Raw genomic sequence first — 21,639 nt, 5'->3', positions numbered from 1 at the left:
ATATCTTCTTTAGTGAATGTCTATTAAAATCTTTAGCCCATTTAAAATTGGGTTCCTCGTCTCATTACTGAGTTACAAGAGATGTTTATTAGTTTTTCATTTTGTTTTTTTAAATTCTTGATACAGCCTGTCTGTCCATTTTCTAAATAGTACCTTTTTTTTTTAATTGTGGTAAAATACAACATAAAACTTGCCATTTTAACCATTTTCAAGTATACATTCCAGTGTTATTAAATACAGTGTTTTGTAATCGTCATCACTATTTGTTTCCAAAAGTTTGTCATCACGTAAGGGTGTTTTTGAAGACAGAAAGCTTTAAAATTTGGTGAAGTTCATTTCATCTGTTTTTTTTTTTTTTTCCTCTCTTTTATGGATCATACTTTTGGTATAATAGCCAAGTCATTTTTCCCTAACCCAACCCACTGCCCTCAGGTCAGTTCTAACTCATAGCGACCCCATAGGGTTTTCGAGGCTGTAAATCTCTATGGAAGCAGATTGTCACATCTTTTTTCCTGTGGAGCTACTGGTGGTTTCGAACTGCTGACCTTTCGGTTAGCATTTCATCACTTTAACCACTGTGCCACCAGGGCTCCTTTCCCTAACCCAAGGTTACAGAAATTTTCTCCTATAAGTTTTATAATTTTGGTTTTGCGTTTAGGTCTGTGATCCATTTTGACTTGACCTTTACATATGGCATGAGGGAAAGGTCTAAGTTTAGAATATGGATATCCAACTATCTAGCAGCATTTGTTGAAAAAAACTATCCTTTGCCCATTGAATTGCCTTGAAACCTTTGTCAAAGATCATTTGACCATAAATGTCAGGGTTTATTTCTGGGCTTCAGGGGTACTGGTTCTGCTAAGATGTAAGCACAGTCTACCTATCCCTCCTGCTGATTACAACTGAAAACCTGGATAGAATACATAAAACAACTATATGAGAGTTCTGAAGAGTAAATAATAGCAAGAGTGTTAGGGAGGGAGATCAAAACTAGAAGTTAGACCAATATCAGAGAGATTCCTGTTTGTCCCCCCTCCCTTTATCTTCTTGTTTGGACCGTAGGGAATGCCCTATTCTGGAGCAGAACAACAGACACAGACAGAAAAAGCTCCAAGAAAAACCCTCTCTTCCTCCATTAATGGTCAGAGGACTGGAAAGGAGGGCCTCTGCATAAAGGAGACCGTGAAGAGAATCACTGTTTTCTTTCTTTCTTTTTATATTTTGGTTTTGGGTTTTACTCCTTCTAATGTGACCCTGGACAGGCCCCAGTCATGAGATATTCTCCTGCAGTGGCAGTGACAGCTACACAGGCATCTAAAACTCTGAAAGGTAATCTTTTTCACTGACCAGAGAAACTGGGAAAAGGGCCTCTTTGGTCCAAAGAGTGTAGGGAGAATCTCTGTTATTTTTTTGTTCTTTCTTTCATGTCCTTTCACCTTCAACAGTGTGGGAAGGCAAAAGCCCTGACTTTGCAATCAGAGAACCAAGAGGAGACAGAGAGTGTGGGTGAAATCATACAGAAAAAGGAGGTAGAGAAAAAGATAACCCAAATCTCTGTGTGAAATCCCAGGTTCACCCTGAGTTGAGTATGTGTGGAGCTATTTGAGGAAAAAAAAAAAAAAAAAAATTTGAGGAGGTACACTAAAGGCTTTGAGAACTGAACTACAGCATAGACCACTGCCCTTGTCCCAGATTGTGCATACGGGGCCAGAGTAAATAGCACTGAAAACTAAATTGATACTAAAACCAGAGCACATAGAAGGTAGGTTGGGACTTAAGTCTTGAACCTAACAGTTTTTTTGTCTACAACAACAGCAGCAACAAATCAGTTCTCTAAAGGACAAAACATCTTTGACAGGACTGAAAGTCTTATAATACAGTATTCAAAGTCTCTGGATTTGAATTGGCAAATTTTTTAAATATATATTTTCACTACAATTAAATAACAACAACCACAAAAAAACTAAAAACGACAGAGTCCTTAGAACAGCTGTTGTAACCTTGTAAACACTTTTGAAATGAGCGGAAAGATTGAAGTTCTCAGCAAAGTAATAATAAATAAAAAAAAAAAATAGAAACTATAAAAAAGAGCCAAATGGAAAATTTAGAGCAGAAAATTAGAATAACTAAAATATTAATATTAAATATTAAAATAGTTAAAAATTCACTGGATGAGTTCAATAGCAGAATGGAGATGAGAGAGGAAAGAATCAGTGAAGTTGAAGATAAATCAATAGAAATTTTACAGTCTGAACAATAAAGAGAACAAAGATTGAAAACAATGAACAGAGCCTCAGTAACCTGTGGGACAGCAACAATGGTCTAACATTTGTATCGTAAGAGCACCAGGTGCTAGAACAAAGAGATTGATGCAAAAAAATTATTTGAAGAGGTAATGGCTGAACATTTCCCAAATTTCGTGTAAGACATATATTACAGATTCATGAAGCTCAGTGAACCCCAACAAGGTAAATTCTCTTTGATTTCATTTATATTACATTCCGCCTAAGCCAAACTATAGGGCTATAGAACAGGTTTGCGGATGCCAGAGAATGGAGGTGGAGGGAGGGCTGATGACAAAAGGACAGCACAAAGAAATGTGTGTGTGTGTTTGGGGTGGGGGGATGGGTAATGGAACTGTTCTGTATTTTGATAGTGGTGGCGGGTACAAGACTCAGTGCTTTTGCCCAAAGCTGTAGAACTGTATACCATAAAGACTAAATTTTAATGCACATAAATTAAAAAATTAAAATGTAATGGATGAACCTTTTTTTAAAAAGTGTATTGGAAGATACTACCATTTAGGAAACTCTGTGTCCCATCATTTCTCTTGGACTGTTAGAGATTAAGGATTATCATTAAGTGGGCAAGTTCTACAGATTTTTTTAAGGGAATTGAATCGTTATGTTCTGTATTTCTAAACGATGTTTAAGTACTCAGTTTCCTTTTTGCTTGAGACAGCCATTTTTTAAAAAGAGAGCTGTTAGTGTAAAGCGCGTTTGAAATGGGAGTAATAAGCCTTAATATCCTTAAAAAAGCCTAAGAAAGAAATTGAAAAGCGTTTGCCAAAATAAAAATTCAGGACAGTAATTTGAATATATTTAGCAGTATTAAAATTAAGTCTTTGTTTTTTGTCTTTCCAAGTAAACTTGTTTAGTAAGTTGACATGAATGTTTTACATTTCATGTGAATAATAAGTGTATACAGTGTATGTGGTATGGCCACGTTATTTCATTTTTTCATTCTGTATTCAAATTCAGAGGAGAGAAAAATAAACCAAAGTGCTGTCTTGTGTGTTTAAGTTATGGTTTCTTGTTCATCACTTAAACTTGTGATATTGAGTAGAGAGTTGTCCTTGATGAAACTGAAAACAAGGTGGATTAGTCGGAGGACTACAGACTCAAGTAAGAATTCCCAGTAAGTGACCTTTTAGCTCCTGACCATATAACTTTGACAGCTATCTTAAAGTGCTGTTTATCTTGTGTTTAAAAATACTGGTTCTGCTGTCTGAAGAGCTGTGTTTAGCTTTGGTTTGCATGGGTTTTGTCAAAGCTATTTTGGCAGTTATAGTTAGTATTTTTTTTTTTTAAACCATTGCATTGTATTTTCACCTAAATAGAAGAAAATCCTAGAAAAGAAAGTCCTGTTTTATGCTAGGTGTACAGTCTTTTGTATAGGTTTCTGAAACATGTTTTTTTAGTAAGGCACAAATAAAAATATTGCTAAGGCATACGTAAATCAAATGCATGGTATGACCACTTCCTTCCAAAGAATTATGTATATAGTAAAGCCATATGAAGATGTTTCCCTTTTCTTGTGTGACGTGGGGTGGAATTTTATGACCACCATCTGTATCACCTGGAAACCGTGGTGGCAGTTCGAATCCGCCAGGCACTCCTTGGAAACTCTACAGGGCAGGTCTACTCTGTCCTATAGGGTTGCTGTGAGTCGGAATTGACTTGACGGCTCTGGGTTTGGTTTGGTTATCTGTATCACCACCACTGCCAAAGAAAAAAAAGGGATCAAAATGTTAGCTTACCTCCCAGAAAGCTAAAAAGCAAATGGTAATACCTCTATCAAGTCATAAGATATGAGAGAGTCAAAAGCAAATGAATATGTGTTGAAAACAAACTGTGTGCCTTTCCTGCTTCCACTGTTCAACCAAATCCTACTCATTCCTGGAGTGAGATCCATCTCAATTGTTACCTCCTTTCTGAAGCAGGCTTTGGTTTTCCTAGCTACAAGTCATTTTTCCTTTCTCTGAAGTCTCATAGCATATTATATGTACCTCTCTTAAAATCTTCAGTACTTCCTGCATTTATATTTGTTAGTTACTTGTCTTGTTTCCTGCAAATTACAAGCTTTTTGAGGATAGTTTTGGTGTTCACCTTTGCATCTAGCATACCCACCCACCCAGTGCCGTCAGCATTTGGTAAATAGAACTCGTTAACATTCAACCAGTCATTAGAAGACAAAGTAGGACAGTAAATTAAGGGAAGACCAAATCAGAGTGCTCTCTCGTATGTATACAGTTACGATTTATTGTTCACTGCCCGGACTTGTGCTGTTCGGTGGAGGGGTATTGAATATATAAGCTGTAATATTTGCACATACTTGTTACGATATAATGATCACCATCTTAGCATCCTAATCAGAGTGCTATGCGTTTAGGTGGTGAGAAATACGCGTCTGTGGGCAGGAACTGGAATCTCCTTAAATCTCCAAAACTGCTGTCTGTGGCAGGTATAATGTCTCTTTGCTTTTCTTTTTTTGCAGTGTTTGTTTATCAAAAGAATTCATTTTAATGTTAGCGTGATGGGGTTGTCTAAAGATAGTTTGTATCATTTACTACTTATTATTTTACTTAATAAAAATCATATTTGCTTTAGGAAGTATTTTTTCTTTTTTTAAATTGTGTTCTAGACACACAGATGTAATGATGGATAAGACATGACCTCAGCTTTCACAGAGCTCACTTAAAAAAAAAATTGTTTAATTGTGGTAAAAACATACAATGAAACATCTGCAGTTTCATCATTTTTTACATGTACAGTGCAGTGACAGACACTATGTTTGTCATGTTGTGCAGCCATCACCACTATCAGTTTACAAATTATTCCATAACCGTTAACAGAAACTCAGTGCCCCCGAAGCAATGACTCTCTCTTCCCCCCTCCCTTCCATCACTGGTAACCACTAATAAACTTTGGCCTCTATACATTTGCCAATTGTAGATTTTTCATTATTGCATGTAAGTGAGATTGTACTGTATTTGTCCCTTTGTGACTGACACTTCCCTCAATATTGTGTTTTCGAGGTTCATCTATGTTATAGCATATGTCAGGACTTCATGTCTATGGCTAAGGAGTATTCCATTGTATGTATATACCACATTTTGCTTTACCTTTTCTTTCCTGATTTGGATACTTTTTATTTCTTTTTTCTTGCCTAAATTGCTTAGGACTTCTAGTATGGTGTTGAATAGCAGTGGTGAGAACGGGTATCCTTGTCTTGTTCCTGATCTAAAGGGAAAAGCTCTCATTTTTTATCTATTGATTGTGATGTTAGCTGTGAGTTTTTCATAAATGCCCTTTATCAGACTGAGGAATTTCCCTTCTAATCCTAGCTTGTTGAGTGTTTTTATCATGAAAGGGTGTTGGATTTTGTCAAATGCTCACAGAGCTCGCTTTTAAAAGTAGAGTATTATTTCATTTGTATTTCTTTTTATTTTTCTCTTGAATATGTTAATGTTAAATATTTTAAAGGTTTTTTGTTTATTTAGTAACTTAGCTTCATATAGAATTTAAGTAAACTTAGTATTTGGTTTTACCATGGTATTTGATGGAAATTTTCTCTATCACAGCTCTTTGGAGTTCACATTATCTATTAGGGTTTAAATACTTTTTGTTCTAAAAGAACATTGTTCCATAGAGTTGAGGTTAACGAAGGACAGTGAGGGAAAGATATTGCTCGAAGCTAAAAGTGCTGTCAGAATTGAAGTTGTCTGAATGACGAATTTCATTTCGACTGATGTACGTTAGTGATGGTTAACATTTTTTGTTTGTTTTCTTTAAATTCTATAGGAAAGTTAAAGGCCAGTAAAATTTAGCTCTTAATGTTTTTAATTCCTAAAACATTTTTTTAAAGGGATATTACATTACTGGTAAAAGTATACTCTTCTTAGATTGATACCTTAGGATAATAATGTATGCATTGACACTGAAATTTTCGAGTGGAAAATGTTTTCTGTATGCTTATTAATGCTGTTTAAAAATCCCAATATAGATAAATTAATCTTTTTTTGTCCTGAGAACATTTCATTTTCTAAATAGAAAAAATTCTATATTTTTCAAATATTTTAGGATCTTTTAAATTAAAAAATCACTTGGTGTCACATTATTTCATTTGTTCTTTCAGAAAATTATTTAAAGGAAACTGAAACCTTTTCGTTGTATATTTATTTGTGAATTATCTCTGATCTAAACGTTAATCTGGAAAATTAAAGAACAGATACATGACTCCACAGACATGTTAATACATGAACAGTTTGATTACAGATAGCCTTTCTATTTGGTATTACCTCTACAATTGGGTTAATTATTTAATTAACAAAGTTTCCAGTCTTCAATAGTAATAGAATATGACTTTAAACATTTATCTTTGAAAAATGCGTAGTAAAGGGATCATCTGTGGTTTTGCCTGAGAACATGCTTTTTGGTAAGAATTTCATAGAAAGAAGGATCTGATGATGTCTTTAAAGACAACAGCAATACAGAATAATTTTTAGAAAATTACTATTTAATATGTCTAGTAAATGAAGGAGTTTCTATTGCTAGATATGTTTTAGAAACTAAAGGCATGACTAATTGTGTTAAGTACATTTCCTAGTGTAGATTAGATATCCCGCTCTCTTTTCCCTTCACTATCCTTGTGTTAAATAAGAGGTCTCAGAATGAAGTTATCATCTGTATTCTGTATGTATTACTTTCCGTATTGAATGCCCATTTCTTCCAGGCCAATGCCTGACATGTGATATGTGCTCATTAAATGGTTGATGTTGTAAAATGCTCTTGTATGTAAACATTGACTTACAAAATTTGAAAGTACTCAAGATAGAAGTATTAACACACATTGGTTTATCACTTTATGAAAACTCAGTGTGCAAGCATTCTCTTTGTTAAAAAATTTAGGGAGCCACTTATTACCTTAGAAAATGATTCTTTGGTTTAAAAAAATTTTTTACTATGGAAAATTTCAAACTTAAACTGAAGAGAATAATGATCTCCTGTGCAGCCACCATTTAGCTTTAATAATTACCCACTTATTGCCAGTCTTTTTTTTATCTGTATCACACCCACTTTCTTATTACCTACCCTCAAGAATTTGAAGCAAATTTCAAACATCATATCCTTTACTCTGTATGTACTTCAGTGTTATATCACAAAAAGATAAGGACTCTACTTTAAAAAATATAAATGCAATACCATTTACTTTACTCAAAGATCATTTTTTAATATTACTATATATTTAATCTATACCTACATTTCCCCAGTCATCTTCCCCCCCCATACCTAGTTTGTTCAAATCAGCATCTAAACAATGTTCCTATATCCCAGCTGGTTTATTTTAATTTACTGATTTCTCCTCCATCCATCTCTTGATAGTTGCATAGAAATTTATTTATTGAAGAAACCAATCTATAAAGTTTCTCATAGTCAGGATTTTGCTTATCCCTGTGGTGTTCTTCCTCTATTATTTGTATTTCCTGCACATCTGTAGATCTAGGGCCTTGATTAGATTCAGATATGATTTTTTTTTTTATTCCTAGGAACACTTCATAAATGTGTTTTTGTACTTCCATCAAGACTTTCATAATAATCTCGTTGACTTCGTGTGTGTGTGATGTGATCAGTCATTGATTACTATTACCTACCTTTACCTATGTTCAGTAGACTTGCAAAATTGAGATATTCTGATCCTATCATTCATTCTTCATTTATTAACTAGAATACTTGATAAAAGTAAAAGTTTCCCTTGACTAAAGGAAAACTTCCCCATATCAACTATTTGGTTGCCTTTCATGTAGGAAAATCAGGACACAGGCTTGATTTTCCTCCATTTCTTTACCAGTGTTTCAGAATGAAGAGCTGTTTTTTAAAAATCCTCCAAACGTGAGTAATGAGGCTTTTTAAAAATTGCTGCTATGAAGTCGTCGATTTTAAGATCTTTTATGTGTTTCAATCCATTGTAGTTAGTCTTTTTCATGGTCAGATCGCCTGTTCTCTGGCCAGTGAAATCATCTCCAAGTTTGCTCCTGAATCTTTTTTGATAAAACCCTAATAGTAATATTCGATAGCTTCCTTACTGTCTGGGGTAACAAGATGCTCTGGATTCACCTGGTACATTTCCTGGCCCTGGCTGGAATCAGCCGTTTCTCCAAGGTACTGTGGTTCATTTACAAAAGAATTTTAATTTAGGAAGTATTTAATTCTTTAAAAGGGGGACCTCTCCTCCTTTGCATTAAAATTTTGATTTGACTTAGACAATTTCAATTAGACAAATTTATGGGAGTAGATGGTACGTAAGATCTGTCCAGTATGAAGATAGCAGTCTGTGATTTAATTTTTTCCCCCCAGGAATCTGTTACCTAATTAAAGTTCATCTTTAAAGATGATTAAATTGTCCTGGCAGATTTGAATGATTAGCCTTATATATTACTTATTTAGCTCATAAATATTTATACAGTGATCTCCATCTTATAAGTAGGAAAATATAAACAATTTTAAATTTATGGCTTTGTTTTGTTTGTGAAATATTGTGAAACTCAGTAATTTGAGTCATCCAATTTAAGGTCCAATATTTTTCATGCAGTGATTTGCCACTTTTTGATTTAAAATTGGCGTAGTAGGGCAGAAAGTTATTTTATAAAAAGAGGAGACAAATCAGGATTAAAAAAATGTTTACATATGATGTACTAGAAAATGTGGCTAGGATTATGGATACGTTGTTCTCATGATTTATAATTAAGAAGGTCTTAGCCAAAACAATGGTTTGATCAAATGCTTATTGATTAGTTAAGAATATTTTATCCTATTGGATTCTCAAAACTTTTTCTGACTTTGAGATTTTAAATGCTTTTGAATTGTCAATGCATGGTTTGTCTCTCTTAGGGAAATATGTCAATCCTAGTAAGAGTTCATTAATAAAACATTTACAATTTATTTTCCAAAGAGATTTAGCTAGAATTTATATGCCAGAGGTTACAGAGAGGTACTTCACAGAAAGTCTCTGAGGCAAAGAGCAATAAGTTAGAGGGGCCAGGCAGGGAAAGCATGTGTAGTAAGTTGACTAAGTGAAATACCCGAGACCAGATTCTGATTAATGTGCCCATGTGAGATGGAAACAGGGAATGGAGAAATAGTTACTGTCTGTTATAAAGTATTGTGGTTGGGTTGGAACACTAACTGCCAAACCTAAGAGATCCTGTTGAACTTGATATAACCCTCTCTTGGGCTCTGGGGATCTTGCAGATCTTGACCTTAACTGCCATAGAGCCTCAAACTACACTCTCTTTGAGCCCTGTGAGTCTGCTGTAATAATTGCAGTAAGATGACCTGAAAAGTGCCGTGTATGTGTGTGTCTGCATGCACTTGTATGTGCATGTAGTTGACATTTGGTTTGCTTTATGCTTATAGTACTTTGGCTATTGAGAATATTTTGATGGTATTCTACAGCTTTAGATTTCAAAGATTAGAGCATTATTCAACCATACTGTAAAACTGTGAAGAAGTGTCTAGCCACCATGCTGTTTCAACAGCTTCTTATTGTTTGGGGTAAAATAAACAAAGTCAGATTCCTTTATGATGCATTCATGGAGTACAGAATGTTACTTCTGTCTCACTAGAGGCTGTTTATTTGCCAGTCTTTCAAAGTTAAACTTTCCTAGACTATATTATAATTTGAGACTCAGTGTTGTCTTTATTTGACTTTGTTTAGAATGAGTGCTTTGTGTTTATGCTACAGAATATTTTGCTAAATGAGGTTATTTATTCAGAATTCTCAGCTACAAATTCAGAGCTGAACAATGGGAGAGGGCATTCTCACAGACCCCTCTTTGTTGTGATGGTGAAATTTAGCGGATTATTATATGGTGTTCGGATGCCTGTTTCTGTAGAATGTTGTAGAGAGGGAGCCAGTGTAGTTGGCACAATCATCTTCTGTTCATCCGACACCCCCAATTTCTTACAGAGGCTTTTATGGGAGGAAAAAGTTAAGGAATTTTTCCAGCTTAATTGAATTTAGCCGATTTGAATTAAAATCTGAGAAAATAGGTTATAGCCTAGCATTCTGTATTTTGTTTTTAATCACACTATTCTTCTTCTTATCCTCTGTTTTTATCATTTCCATTAAAATACTAATTGATGAACATTCAAAGTATGTTGTTAGATACCATCAAGTAGGTTCTGACTCGTCGTGACCCTGTGTACAACAGAACAAAACACTGCCCGGTTCTGTGTCATCCTCATAATCTTTGCAATGTTTGAGCCCATTGTTGCAGCCACTGTGTCAGTCCATCTCGTTGAGGGCCTTCCTCTTTTCCGCTTACCCTCAACTTTACCAAACATGATGTAGAAATGTATAAAGTAAAAAATGAGTGCCTCCTCCTTTCACTTTTTTTCATTCTCACCCTCTGGATTAATCACTGTTGACAGTTTGATGTTACATCCTCTTGACAGTTTTGCATTACTCTACAAGTATATGCATACAGACTTATGAACACAGGAAAAAAAACTATAAGCATTTATTTTAATAATTAAACTGGATCATACAAAATAACCAAGATGTCTTTCAACAGGTGAATGGATAAACACACTGTGGTATTTCCATACAAGGAATATTACTCAGTGATAAAATGAAATGCCCTGTCAAGCCATGGGAGTAAATGGAAGAGCCTTAAATGCATTCAGAAAAAAAGTAAACCCTAATGTAAACTATGGGCTTTAGTTGATAATAATATCTCAATAACAGATCATCAGTTTAACAAAGCTACCACAGGAATGCAAGATGTTAATAGGATAAATGATCTGTAGGGGGATCTCTGAATTTTCTGCTAATTTTTCTGTAAATTTAAAACTGCTCTAAAGAATAGTCTATTAAAAATGGATCATTCACATGCTGCATTTTACCTTTTTCACATAAAAATAGATCATGAACATCCTTCCAGTTGTTACATATGCCAGTCCAACTCAGTCTTTGTAACCCTTGCACAATTTTTCTGTGGGTCGCCATGAGTCCAGATCGACTCCGTGGCAACTGACAGCAACGACAGAGGCAGTGTAATTTACTTACTCATCCTCTTCGTGTTGACCATTTGGGTTGTTTTCAACATTGTACTTCTGTGTTAGTGCTCAGATGAATATCTTTAAGCATATACTCTTAGGCACTTTTGTATATTCTCATGTAGGGTAAATTTCTGGAGGAATAATTGCTGGGTCAAAGGCTGTGTAAATTTAATATATCAGTAACAAAAAAAACCCCAAATCCCTTGCTGTCGAGTCAATTCTGACTCATAGCGACGCTATAGGACAGAGTAGAACTGCCCCTTAGGGTTTCCAGGGAGCGGCTGGTGGATTCAAACTGCTGACTTTTTGGCTAGCAGACAAGCTCTTAACCACTGTCCAAATTGCCTTCTGAAAAGTTAGGACTAGTTTACATCCTGGTATATACTGTGAGAATGTTCTTTTCCTCCCACATTTGCCAACAACAGCACGTTAGTCTTTGGCCTTTTTTAATAGGTTGGAAAAAATATTACTGTTTTCACCTTCTTCTTGAGTTCAAACTGCTTTTTAGGTTTTCTGAGTTATTCTTCTGATTTTTTTACTTTGATTGAGAGCCTACAGAAAATATAGGGTATAGTCAGAGATTCCACTGAAAAACTGAGAAAGGGAAACAACAGTAAAGTTTCTTGGTGTTTTAGAAGACTTCTCTGTGTTATTTCAGTATTCACTTTTATTGTTCAATAAGCGTCTGTTTAATTTGTGTGTACTGAAGTATTGCTGTGGAATATGATAAAAGATTTTTGTGGTAAGACCTAGTCTTGTTTTTCACTTACTGGCAGGAAAGGTTAATATAGTAGTGTTCAAATCACAACATTCATGCCTGTTCTTTAAAATCTCTGTAAAATATCTGTTTTGAATCAGCCAAACACTTCGAAAAGAACATACTGTTGTGTTAATTTTAAGCCTTTTAATGATTTTTACTTCCATTACATTTAATGAAAAGAGAATGATGGCTTCACACAAAAGGCAACGTTTTTTCTGCTCAAGTTAAAAAAAAAAAAAAGATTGGTAAATGTAGACCTTTGTTGAGTGAAGTGCTGGGAGAGCTGCTATTTCTTGCACAGATCCTCAACAGCAACACAATCCTGCTGCGTGACAACCGGCAGCTGTGGTGGAAGTTTGAATGTGCCGAAGCTCTGGGATAGTATAGTCCTGCTAACTATATATTGTTAGGCAGATTTTTAAAGAAGAATCTCTGTAACCCTTTGGTGGACAAAGACTTAAAATTCTCTTCTATTACACTACTCAGCAATAAGGAAAAATGAGTTTCTGAAACATCTTCGAACATGGATAAACCTGAAGGGCATTATATTGAGTGAAATAAGTCAGTCACAAAAAAACGAATAATTGCGTGTTCTTACTTTTATGAATAATATGAACAGGCGAATATACAAAAACTAGTGTTCATTAGTGGTTACCAGGAACTGGGGGTGTGGGGAGAGAAGAATTCATTCTCTAGATAGTAGACGCTTGTTATTTTTAGTGATGGGAAAGGTAACATCAAATGAGGGTGAAGTGTGCACAGCTTGATGAACGTAAATGATGTCATTAAAATGTACGCAAGAGAAAAGAACCTTTTGGTGATTTTTTTTATGGCATATATGATTTTGAAATAACAGCAACAACAACCAAAAAATATATGTGTGGTTATATGTGTTCAAAGTATGTATGTAGATATATATGCGTATAGGTGTGTATATGTGAGAATATATGTGTATATATAGATGTATGCATATGTATTTGCATGTATGTGACTATATGCACATATATTCATACATATATGAAAAAGCACATAGGGGCACAGTTACGGATACTTCTTAGACATAACCAAACACCTTGTGGCATTAGTTTCCTGGGTTCGAAGGATTAGGACCCTAGTCTCGTGGGACATCTTGGTCAATTGGCATAATCTAGTTCATAAAGATTGTGTTCAACATCCTAGTTTGGTGAGTAGTGTCAGGGGTCCTAAAAGCTTGCTAGTGGTCATCTAAGATATAGCTATTGATCTTTACTCATCTGGAGTGAAAGAGAAAGAAGGAAACCAAAGATTCAAAGAAGAAACTAGTCTACAGGACTGTCTCCATGAACCATGGCCTCATCTCCCTTGAGACCAGAAGAACTAGATGGTACCTGGCTACCACTACCAACCATTCTTTTGGACTGGTTGAGACTGGTCCAGCATTCATTAAATAACATATACATGTATCACTTTAGCAAGAAGATTTAATTCATCTATTTACGCTGTTATCCAAGAGCTAAAATTAGGACTCAGTATCAAGAAAATTGCCAAGGAACCCATTAATCTTCTAAAACCAATACCACATCACATGTGACTTGTTATACATTGTAGATACTACAATGCTGAAAGAGGAACACATTTGTTCACAGCTACCTGTCATCAACTCCAATGAGAGTTCGAAGTACACTGGGTTAAAATGGAGGTTATTAAAATTTAATTATCATTTAGCAGACATCCTTTTATTTTCACTGTAGTTAACCTAGCTTGGCACAGATACTGAGGAAATAAAAACAGTGGAGTCACAAGAATCCTCTTTGTAGGTTTGATTATTTTAGGATATGCCAGTCTTTCTTACCTAAAATTGTTGTAATATGACTGTATCAGGCTTTCATGTCTGGCAGTTAGAATGTTTTCTTTTTCTCCTGTGCACAGTTGGAACCATTATTTCATGGAATTTGGTGATGGGGGGGAAACCTGAAGTTGAGGCTAGATTTTACAGGAAGAACTTTTCTGAGTTTTCAGGAAGTAGACCCCAAATATTATTGTGCACAATTTAGCCATTTGTTCAATATTTCCTGACTTTCTGATAAGACAAAACCCAGATTGGGTGAAATTTTCATGAAAACCTGAACTTTCAGACTTCAGTATATAAATCTACAAGTGGGATAGTTTAGTGTATATTTTTATGAAATGTTTAGTGTATATTTTAAAAAATATTAACAATTAAAAAACATTATTATTCAAAAGGAATTAAAATTGCTTTAAGCATAGATGTTTTAAATACATTTAAATATTGGTGTTTATTAACTAAAAATTTAGAGAGTTGAGGGAAAGCTGGTAAAACATGTTTCTCCAAGTTAAAAAAAAATGAGCAGAAATTATTTATAGTGCCAAAAGAAAGGAAGTAAAGTATTTTTTAGGTTTAGGCTATTTTTAACTTCAGACAAACAGAATCAAATATTTCTGTACTTTCTAGGAGCTTCCTGATATAAACAGAAGGTGCAATAGTTGCGTGAGTACTTATTTTTTTGATTTAATGAAAGAAATTCCAATTGCATGTATCAGAGTTGCAACATAAAGGGTAAAACATTTCAGACTGTCATATAGAATAGTTTAAGTAGTATAAAAGGAAAAAAATACATTGAATTCTTTGTGTTGTTTCATAAAACAGAAAACACTTCATTCATAAGCACTTGAATATCTAATCTAGAAAGAAATTGGTAACCTGTAAATATTGTCGTTGTTATGTGCCATTGAGTTGGTTCCGACTCATAGCAACCCTAAAGGACAGAGTAGAACTGCCTCATAGGGTTTCCAAGGAGTGGTTGGTAGATTTGAACTGCTGACCTTTTGGTTAGCAGGCAAGCCCTTAACCATTGAGCCACCAGGGCTCCAACCTGTATTATGACAGTAGGCATAGAGCTATTTCTGAGTTACCAAGTGCTATGTGCTAAATTTCTGCTGTTCATGAGATACCGATTTCTTTATGGTGGCACGTGCTAGTTCTATTAAAATAGTAATTTTTCATTATTTTCATGATTTTTGTGTGATCAGTGAGGCTTTATTTGTGGCTTGGCAAAATAATGTCACTTGGGGCTGTAGGTTGGCATGAGCTTAAATTTTAATTTGATATTTAATAATTTGAAGTATTCCCTGCAAATCCACATTTAATAATTGGAAGTATTTCTTGCAAAACCGTTTATCAGAGGGGATAGACCCTCAATGAGATGGATCGACACAGTGGCTGGACTCAAGCATAGCAACGATTGTGAGGATGGGGCAGGACTGGGCAGTGTTCGGTTCTGTTGTACATAGGGTCACTATGAGTTGGAACTTACTTGACAGCACCTAACAACAACAACAATAGCAACACACACACGCGCACACGCACACACACACACACACAGTGCTAATTAGAATGAAAAGGTTTTATTTGTAAGTTATCAGAGAAGGAAATTGACATTCTATTTATTTTTATTGATTTGGAACACAGTTAACAATGCACAAATTAATTCCCTCTCAGAATCCATTTTTAATTCACTTCATTATACATTTCTATTACGGTACCTCTTTTAGATCTAAGGAAACCCTGGTGGCATAGTGGCCAAATGCTACTAACCAAAGTGTCTGCAGTTAGAATCTGCCAGGTGCTCCTTGGAGACCCTAAGGGGTGGTTCTGTCCTATAGGGTCGCTATGAGTTGGAATCGACTCCACTGCATTGGGTTTGGTTTTCATTTTTAGACCTAACATGGGGAGTGGGGGTGGTGGAAACTTTGGAAACCCTTAGATTTGAAGAGGAAGAGATCCCAGTGAAGCAACTCTATCCTGGGAGGCATATTTTATTTCTTCTAATTTTACAGATAGAGAAACTGGGCCTGAGAGTACTGAGATAATTTGCTGAGGGCCATATAATAGTAAATAATAAAATGAGAATTTGGATCCAGCTGTATTTTAATTCTAAACCTCATAGTTTTCCCAGTATTTTGGAGCAAATTGGAATATTAAGAAAACAAGAGGTTTGCGGGCGTTAGTAAATCCATTTTACTGAAGGTTGTGTAGGAGAGTACTAAAGGTGGTAAGGTTTAAAGATTTAGGCCAGAATTTGGAAAGGTCTTAAATACTTTAAAAAAACAAAACAAAACAAAAAACTAACCAACTCTAATTGAGATGTGATTCATAAGGAGTGACACAAAGAAGTGAACTGATGCTGATCAAACATTGGGACATGTTACTGTATTACTGTAGGATATATAAATTTAATTCTTTACTAGTCATCTTTTGGTAAGTCTATAAATATATTTCTAGAGATTCTGCTTTTTATTGCCATGGTAGAGCAAATAACATATTAGCTTTTTCAGTCTAAGACCTTGGGCAAGTACAGGTGTTCAATATAAAGGAAATTAACATGGACATTTCCAAGTGTTTTTTTTTTAGTCTTAGAGTTCTTGCTACTACTCATTTTTTTAAAATACGATTCCCTATAGGATCAATCATAACAGTACCTAAAATCATGGATGGCTAATATTCAGGAAATAGGAAAGCTCTTTAATTAAAGACAAGTCATTGGGAACAAAAATAGAAGTAAATTCTAGCCATTCACTAAGATTTACATTTAATGGGGGGTCATTAATGTAAGTCATTATGATTATTTTAAAACAGAATCACCTTTGAATATACTTTATTTTCTCAACTTTTGTCTTTCTTTAGCCAGCATCCCGTTTTGCTTGACCAAAGGTTCACAATCTGGGAAGAACATTCAAATTAAGACTTTGATTTCCATTTTGTGGAGATGGTAAAGATGTGTTTTTTTTCTTAGCAATTTCACCCAATAAGTATACCCAATTTGTCTTTACTTGTCTTTATAAAGGGGAATTTATACTACTTGAATATCCTATTGCCGTCAGGGATAATAAAAGACTTAAATGGTTACATTTATTATCCATGTTTTAGAAGAAAGGTTTTGATAAAGTAAACCTGTTGGTTAGTTTGTAATAAAGTAGGAGTGGTTTACTTAATGTTCAGGAAGAGGAAAAATAAAATCTTAGGATGGTCCTGTGATAAAATGTCTAGTTTTCCCTTATATGGATATTTTTGCATGATGCCAGTGTAACTATAGAATTAAGATAGCCATAAAAAGCACTAAATGTTCAACCATGTTAAGAAAATTTTCATAGATGCTAAACGTTTTTAAATCGATGTATTCTATACCACTTTAAATCAGCATGTCTCTTGGTTTAAATTAGATTCTGCTAATTCAAACTAAAATTGTCAAAAAATTTTTCAAGAAAAAAGCAATTGATATTTATAATCGATTGATTGTTATAAATTGTTTTGGCATTTCCAAAGCTTTTTTTTTAATTAGGTAGATTTTGAATAGTAGCATTGTGGATCTTTTAAACAAAATCTTTTATGGTAGTGTTTTTTCTTAATCTACAATCCCACAATACAAAAGTCAGTTTTTGAGGTTAATAACAGTGTTAGAAGTCCTTAAAACTATGTTATTTTATTGAGCCCAAGAACATTAGTTAGCAGTTGTTAAAATCTGTCTAGCCTGTGTAGTTTTCTTCTCCTAGCAGATTAAGTTTCCACTAAAAGCCTATACCAATAGAATGGAAGGTTTATGGTAATTTTTACAGATACCGAACTTAACAATACTCGGTAAGGACATTGCCACTAAATGGGGATCATGTATAATCATGCTGTATTTGAAAACAAAAGTGGTGACGTAGGCATGAAAATGTTATTATTTGCTTTATAAACTTAAAGTTCTAGATTTTTTATTGATTTGTTTTTTAAATGTAAAAATGTTTTTAAGCGATTGCTTTTTGATCATAGAAACAAGCTTTTCTCTGCAATTAGTCATGTCTTACCAATGTGCAGTTAGTTCCTGGGTGGCACAAATGGCTAACACGCTCAGGTTCTAACCAAAAGGTTGGCAGTTCTAGTACAGCCTAAGGCACCTCAGAAGAAAGGCTTGGAAATCTACTTCCGAAAAACAGCCTTTGAAAGCCCTATGGAGCACAGTTATACTCTGACACACTTGGGGTCTCCATGAGTCAGAATCTACTCCATGGCAGCTTTTATTTTTAATGTACACACGTATATTTTTTCATTTTAACGGCCTTCCTTTATAATGTAATGCTTTTCTCTCGGCATTTTTTTTTTTTTTTTTTTGCATAGGAACAAGAGTTTATACAAGCCATGATGAATTTTTTTTTTCTGTATTTGGAAAAAAATTGTGAAATACTATAGAAACTCCCTTTTGGGAAAATTCATTTATAACTCAGTACTTGAATGATTTCAAATGTATGTATCACTTTACTTATATTCATCCATTTCTTTGGTATATTAATATAATTGTGGTATGAAAGACCTTTTGTCATGGTTTGTAGGCATATTAAAAGTAATATATCTAAACTGTCTCAGCATGTTTCTCCAGTGATTTTTTTTCTCTGTTTTAGTGAAGTCAAATTATTAATTTATATTTAGAGGGAGAAGAATTTAACCTCGATGAATCCTAGGCTTGTAATCATTATCCTTATTCTTTCAGCTCTGTTTTTATTGAAATGATATGACATCATCATTGGAAATTTGGACTGTTGCTTAATAATGAACTTTTAATTGTTTTTTCAAAAAGCTATTCATAAAGAAGAGGACATGCTCAGACTACGTTTTGTAGTCTAAAGAATGCAACACCGAGGATAGAGAACTTTCTTAGAGAGTCTAGACACTGGGAAATGTGTGTACAATGCTATTACAAGTGGTTTAATGTTCTGAATAGGGTAGGTTAGAGGGGGTGTCAAGAGAATGGAAACCTCCTTGTATTGACCTCTCTGAGACAGTACATTCATGTTAGAAAGTAATCAAGTGCAGCTGCAAGATTAATTGTGTGGGGAAGCTATAAACACAGAAAGCTGTGACCTCTACTCAGAGCCGTTTTATGTACACGCATGCACTTTGGTACTGCTGACTATGAACTTGAATGAACAATAATTTACTCAACTAAACACACAGTAATAGTACCGAAAAATTACTGAGCTTGTAGGGCATGAGATAGGACAGATTTCTAGTTGAGACATTTGAGGAAAACGGGAATAGGCCTGAGTGAATGAGAAGAGGAAAAAAAGAACTTGGTTTTGTAAAGCCATGGTAGAAATTTGCCATTATTAAGCCTTGAATCTTTTTCTCAGATTTTTTCTTTACTGATAATGGAATTGGACTTTAATCCTCAGGATAACTTGCTTCTTTCTCTAAGTCTTATTAGTAATTATTAAAAAGCCCTCATTAAAATTTGTAAACATTAGTAATTCTTGATCAGTAATTATTGTTTTAAAGAAATGATATTTTCTACTTATGGGATAATAAAATAGTTAATTTCTATTTTTAGCAGAAAATAGGTTATGCATCTAAATATTTGTAATGGATATGAGCATTCACAGGGCTTCTGTGTTTAAATACATCAAAAATCTTATTATTTGGAAAGTAACCTAATTCGATATTTGAATTATCTTGTTAGGCTTTTGGAATCTTAGGATTCAAGATTATTAAAGTTATATAATGATTTATTTTTCAGTGTATGTATACATTATTTTTTGATTCCTTTCTTTCAGTTTTCAGGAAGGGAAGGAAGCTAACATGTAGTAGCACTGTTATTATATATCATTTCAATTTCAGAAAAAAAAATTCTGCTATTTGCACTTGTGAAAACTGAGGTACAGAGAAGTTAAATAACTTTCCCAAGATCACATTTCTAGGAATTACAAATTCAAGATTTGAATCCTGGAGGCTTTTGCTTCTGCTACATCATGTTGTCTTGAAGAAGGAAGATTTAAAATATCCAAAATTTTTTATGTCTTAAATTTTAATGTGACAAAATTTTTATTAAAAGTATGCTTTTTATACCCTTCATGCTCCATTAATATTTTGTATTGAAAATAAACTGCTTCTGTAAGAAAATGTAATAAGTCTGTTTAGTATCTGCTGCCATACTACTGAGGTTTTAACTAGGATCTTCAGTAGATGCAGTTTAAATTTCACAAACTTCAAGTTTTCATTCAGCACAAAGTGTTCCTGAGCTTCTACTCTTCTGTAATCTTGTGATTATGTGTCTTTCCTGATGCACTCCGTGAATATAACACGGTAATTGTTAAGGTCATTGTTAAGATAGCTGCTGCTTGGAAGAGTTAGTTTTATCATATGATGACAGCTAATGTCAGCTGTACATTATGAAAGCTCCATTTTCAGAAATGTGAGAAGCAATTTAGGTTCATGTTTAACATGCCTCTTTTTTCCTCCCATAGCCTCAGAAAACTGATACTTGCAAAAATTATATACATAATGAGTAGATTGAAAAATCTCTCTTAGTTTGCGAGAATACATCAATACTGAATCTGTATTAAGCATCCAGGAACTTTATTTTAATGTCCATTAAAGAACCATTTCACATGCATAGTTCTAGAATGAAATCTGTTATATGATTATATTTCCTCAGACATAGTAGCTTTAAATGCACAAACACAGACATGTACATATGTATGTGCACACTTTTGCTTTTTATCTTAAAGAAAATTCTGTAAAACTTTCTGTCATCACTACTTTAGTAGTTTACATTTTTATTAACCTCTATAAGTGCAAGTGGCAAGCTGTATGTGTGTGTTTATAAAATATACTTTCATATTTTACATTATGCAGGTATATGTGTATAACATATTACATGTAAATGTAATGATTAACCTTTGTTGTCAGGCACTGTACTATTTATATGGATTTTTCATCTAACTTAATATTTATAACATTATAATATTTAGAATATAATATTTATAACAACCTATGGAGTAGATTCTATTGTTATTTTCATTTTACAAGAAACTGTAAAAATGGTGTGGAGATGGTGTCTGGGTCCTCCAATCCCACAAGGGGAAAGGAGAACCAAGGTCAACAGCCCAAGGCTTATTCAAATGAGGTGGAGGTCAGACATACCTCCTTTCTCTGCCATTTTTACCAATTCTGACATGAACCATCCCTTCCACAGCATTCACTACTAGGTTTGATAATTCATTGAAATGTCCACACACAACTCACAGACCATACTCACAATTATAGGTTTTATTAGGGAAGTAATAGTTACAGTTCAGGCTCAGGAGTACTCAGGATACAGTTCTTCCATCAGGACAACCTCTCTCCAGCTGTGTTCACAGGTATGCCTCTCCCTGGCCCTTGGCCTCTTCCTAGAGGCACTCAGTTTTCAGTCTCCAAGGGCCAGGAAACCCATCACGCTGACTCCTGCTATCAGGTGTCTCCTGCTTCCACTTCTCACTGTTTTCAGGGATACAGCTTTCTGTCTGTCTCTCTCACTTCAAGGAGCTTCTCAGCACAGGGATCCCAGGTCCAAAGGATGCGCTCTCTGCTCCTTACTGTTCTTTCTTGGTGGTGGTAGGATCCTCCTCTATGTTATAGAATTGGCTGTCCTTGAAGGCAGAAGCGGCCAATCCCCTTGGTAGGCCACAATGCTCTATTATGTAGTCCTGCTGAATCACCTGGGTGGGAGTTATAAGACCTTG

General features: G+C 34.5%; 1 protein-coding gene across 5 annotated transcripts in view; it reads left to right on the top strand.

Annotated features, from left to right (window-relative positions):
- Window positions 1-21,639, top strand: part of TMEM135 (transmembrane protein 135) — a 273,707-nt gene that overhangs the window by 117,694 nt on the left and 134,374 nt on the right. For 3 of the 5 annotated variants that reach the window (XM_049889599.1, XM_049889597.1, XM_049889601.1), the window contains one exon: window positions 14,555-14,590. The exons of the other annotated variants lie outside the window; for them this stretch is intronic. In XM_049889599.1, coding sequence (XP_049745556.1) covers window positions 14,555-14,590 — 36 coding nt within the window. The remainder of the gene's footprint in view (window positions 1-14,554; window positions 14,591-21,639) is intronic. 5 annotated transcript variants of the gene reach the window in all.

The sequence above is a fragment of the Elephas maximus genome, chromosome 7 (assembly GCF_024166365.1).
Source record: "Elephas maximus indicus isolate mEleMax1 chromosome 7, mEleMax1 primary haplotype, whole genome shotgun sequence".
NCBI classification, from domain to species: domain Eukaryota; kingdom Metazoa; phylum Chordata; class Mammalia; order Proboscidea; family Elephantidae; genus Elephas; species Elephas maximus.
Note: the sequence above shows the minus strand (reverse complement) of the source record. Positions and strands in the feature narration are given on the sequence as shown.